At 41.3% G+C, this 4,222-nt stretch overlaps 1 protein-coding gene across 1 annotated transcript; it reads right to left on the minus strand.

Moving 5' to 3' along the window:
- Positions 1-336: 336 nt before the first annotated feature.
- On the minus strand, positions 337-2,339 carry LOC123100632 (obtusifoliol 14-alpha demethylase-like). The gene is made up of 2 exons (XM_044522526.1): positions 1,872-2,339; positions 337-1,407 (listed from the first exon to the last, which is right to left on the minus strand). The coding sequence occupies exons 1-2, from the start codon at positions 2,337-2,339 to the stop codon at positions 409-411; spliced, it is 1,467 nt and encodes a 488-aa protein (XP_044378461.1). The 3' UTR covers positions 337-408.
- Between the last annotated feature and the right edge of the window lie 1,883 nt (positions 2,340-4,222).

Here is a 4,222-nt window from a genome sequence, read left to right on the forward strand (position 1 = left end):
AACTATGCGGGGTGTGGGGTGGGGGCTAAGAAAATAATGTACAGAAATATATATACACACACATTGATTTTCTGTATTGACTGACTAGGGAGAGATTATAAAAATCAATTACAACTTGGATTAAAAGAAAACAACTCTAACTAAATTTGGAGACAGCAGGAAAACCTTCTTCGGGATGAACCTTTCCATACCCAAATTCTCTCTAAACTAGTACTAACTAGGCATAATTGTAAATACATTGACATAGACTCCTAGTGTGGCTAGATTGGGCCTCCTCCGTCGTTGCTGGTATGTGCCCCCCCCCTCCCCCCCACATGACAATATATGTGATGGATTAAACATTATTTGCACATGAACAAATCCTGGCATGCAATAAAATAGGTAGAAATATATTAGTACTAATGGCGACTAGTAGCACTGTAGCTGGCGTCTGTTATAGCTTATCATTACTTTTCCTTTAGGCTCTTGACCCACCTTGCTCACATCCACCTTAGGGAATGGAGATATTAGCTTGAGCTCAAAGTTTCTTAATAGATGGCTCCATATGACCTTAATTTGCAGGTAAGCCAAGGCCATGCCAGAACAAACATGCCTTCCACCACCAAATGTTGTGAAAGAGTACTTGCCGCCAACTTTGTCCTCCTCTCTTCCAGGACCAAACCGATCTGGATCGTACGCATGAGGGTCATTGTAAACATGTGCCAGCTTATTGTTGAGTGCAGTAGGGATTACAATGTTATGCCCTTCAGGTATGTCATATTCCTTGCCTTCCTTGGTCTGCACCTTGAATTTCTTATGTGCCTTGCGAGCTAACATTTGCGCTGGTGTATGCATCCGAAGTGCCTCCTTGATGCATCTATGCAGGGTATCCATCTCTGAAAATGCATCATAGCCTATTTGGTTCTTGTACTTGCTAATTATATGCTTTTGCTCCTCCACGGCAGCTATTAAGAATTTGGTGTTGCTCAACATGAAAGCTCCAGTCCATATACTAGTGCTGGAGCTTGGGTGCTTTCCAGCAAATATGAGTGCTATGATCATGCCGCAAATTTCTGCTTCGGATGCAGAGCGACCGTCTTTATATTTGGAATTCATCAACCTCTGCAGTGCATCCTCCTGAACTCGGCCGGAGCTCCTGCGTGACCTGATAGTTGTAGTGAATATTTCTTTAAGCCTGATGTGGGCCTTGTCGCGTCGGCGGTTTGTCGGGGTTGGAATATAGGGGAACAAGAAACTAAAAAAGTTTAAGCCATTCTCAAGTTCATGAAACAATGATGAAACTTCTTCCAGCATCATCTCACGAACCTCATATCCGAGTAGGAACCGACTTGAGATAAACATGAGCACCTGCTCGAGTTCATGTTTAAGATCAACTATGCCCTCTTGTCCCCAGCTTGCAAAGTAGGCCTGCATTGTAGTATAAGAAAGCCATCAGTCAAGTGCAACACACACGCATGGTATCAGTACCCATGTCATCTACATCTACTATCCAAATCTAATGACAAATGTTGAAACAACGTCCAACACATGCCTCATCTTGCTAATCCAATGTGTTGTTTTACAAATAGTTTATACTTGTCTTGTGGACTGAGTGGACTGCGTACGCTCTATTATTTTTCTCTACTTACCTACACTTAGAAGAAATTTAGTAAAACTACATATCATCATGGCATCATATGCACATGTATTTTTTATTGGGAAATCACATGTAGTACATCTATAGCACACATACTTAATTTAAGGAAATTTATGCAAGCAAACTGCCTCTGGAAGAGGTGTATTGGAGAATATATGAAACCACAAACATTAACTAGTAACCGAAGAAAAGCCATAGGGAGTCAAAATAAAGTGAAGGTATCTTTTAGATGTACCTCTACTTCTTGCAATATGGGATCAACGAGGCTCCGCAGCTTGGATGGCTTTAGTACATCAACGATGAAGTGTATTTGCTCACTGCGAGTTGCCATATCTACACCATACAAAACTTCTTGGTCAAATATGGGAACGGTAACCTCCGCGAAATTTCCAAAGCTAATCTCCGACTCCAGCCCTTGGAAGAAATGAGCTGAGATATCAGGTCCAACCAACAAGGTTATCTTTGGCCCAAACAAATTTATTGTAAACACACTGCCAAGTCTTGTGTGCAGATCAGCGATTGTAACCCCAAAACCCTTGTTAAAAATTGAAGGTAAGAGAGCAAGGACATTCACGACAGGTGGAAGTGGTCTTGTGGGGAACAGATGGACATTGCTTTTCCATCTTGAAATCTTCGTGGCTACAACAGTTATGAAGAAGATAGCTATGGCCAACCAGGTCGCTCTAGTTGCTAGCATGTCCATAATGTCGTGATTAGTAGTTATGTAGCCAGCCAACTAGGTACTCTATTTGTCCGGCTCTGCAAAAACATGAACATATATTGAGGTAGTAAGTCAGATGCGCATATGTCTATAAATATGGTGAGACGAAAAAACTGATGTTGGATTGATTAGTAAAGTGATTTCGCATTTAATACTTCATTCGTTTCTCGGTTCGCACAATGCGAGAATGAAAAAGTAACCCCAAGCTTATGTGTATCCATACAAGACCATGAACCCCCCCCCCCCCCACCCTTTGTTTTCTTGGTTGAACATCAAAGACAGATACTAACATAACTGAGATTCCATATGTGATTCATGGACATTTTCACATTTGTAGTGTGTGTGTGTGGGCGCGCGCGGGCGCGTGCGTGGATGATCGATATTAGGAAAAAAATTAGCCCTGCCAAAATTAGATAATTTTTAAAGGCAAGCGTTGCAAAATTTAAAAGTAGGTATATGATGTTGTTTTATTTTTTAGATAAAAGGCCCAACCCGACTTTATATTAATAAAGCCACCAAACGTACGACAAGGCATGCTGTTTTGTTCTGCTTATCTATTACAAAGCGGTCATGCAACACAATATCAATACATTGGTCTTGTTTCCGAATATCCAATTTAGAAATTCTATCCTATAGTATTGCCCAAATGGTAGAGAGTAGGGCCCCCATGCCAGTATTGCTTCGTTTATAATCATGGGTTAGTAGGAACTTTCCATTGCAGTTAGGGTGCAAACGGGTAGCCTTTAGGGCATTCTTTGTCCTCTTTAGTTTAACTAAATGTTCAATAGCTACATAAATTACCGAAAAAGGGTTTTCACCGCTTTATATATAAAGCAACCATCACCACAAACATCTGCGTGACCCGATACAACAGTTACATCAATTGAAAATGCAGTTCATTGGTTAAACTAAAAGGCGACATATTCAACAGTTAGGTATGGTGGAGATGCGTATGTTGAGATGGATGTGTGGCCACACGAGGAAGGATCGAGTCCGGAATGGTGATATACGAGATAGAGTTGGGGTAGCACCAATTGAATAGAAGTTTGTTCAACATCGTCTGAGATGGTTTGGGCATATTCAGCGCAGGCCTCCAAAAGCTCCAGTGCATAGCGGACGGCTAAAGCGTGCGGAGAATGTCAAGAGAGGCCAGGGCAGACCAAATTTGACATGAGAGGAGTCCATTAAGAGAGACTTGATGGATTGGAATGTCACCAAGGAATTAGGTATGGACATGGGTGCGTGGAAGCTTGCTATCCAGATGCAGCCACGAGTTGGTCGCGAGATCTTATGGGTTTCACCTCTAGCCTACCTCAACTTGTTTGGGACTAAAGGCTTTGTTGTTGTTGTTGGTGGTGGTGGTGGTGGTGGTGGTGGTGGTGTTGTTGTTGTTGTTGTTGTTGTTGTTGTTGTTGCATAAGGGAAAGTCAAGGGCTAGAGCTTTGTCATGGTTTTGATAGTTTTGCTACAAAAACTTAAGAAGAGTTCTGCTTCGGTACCCCCCCCCTCCCACCCCCCTAAAGTGTACTCGAATCCTAATGTTACTTAAAATGGCTATCACCATATTAAAAGGAAGATGAAACGTATTAAATAGATTTATTTTGATACAAGCTAGAGACTATATTACTATCCTTTTTGATGAAGGCACCAAAATCTGTAAACTTTTCCTGGTGGACGTACCAAAGCAAAGTTCAATTAATAATTATATACCTAAGTCCTAAGAAAACTTTTCTTAAAAAAAATTTGCGGGAAGAAGCTAATTAAGGAAATCATAGTTTGTCCCCTAGCAGAACTGTTGATATGGCTGAAGCCGATCTCTTAGAAGTTGATGTTATAAATAAAATTGTCGATCGAGTGTCGTAGTT

Source organism: Triticum aestivum, chromosome 4D, assembly GCF_018294505.1.
Source record: "Triticum aestivum cultivar Chinese Spring chromosome 4D, IWGSC CS RefSeq v2.1, whole genome shotgun sequence".
NCBI lineage: Eukaryota > Viridiplantae > Streptophyta > Magnoliopsida > Poales > Poaceae > Triticum > Triticum aestivum.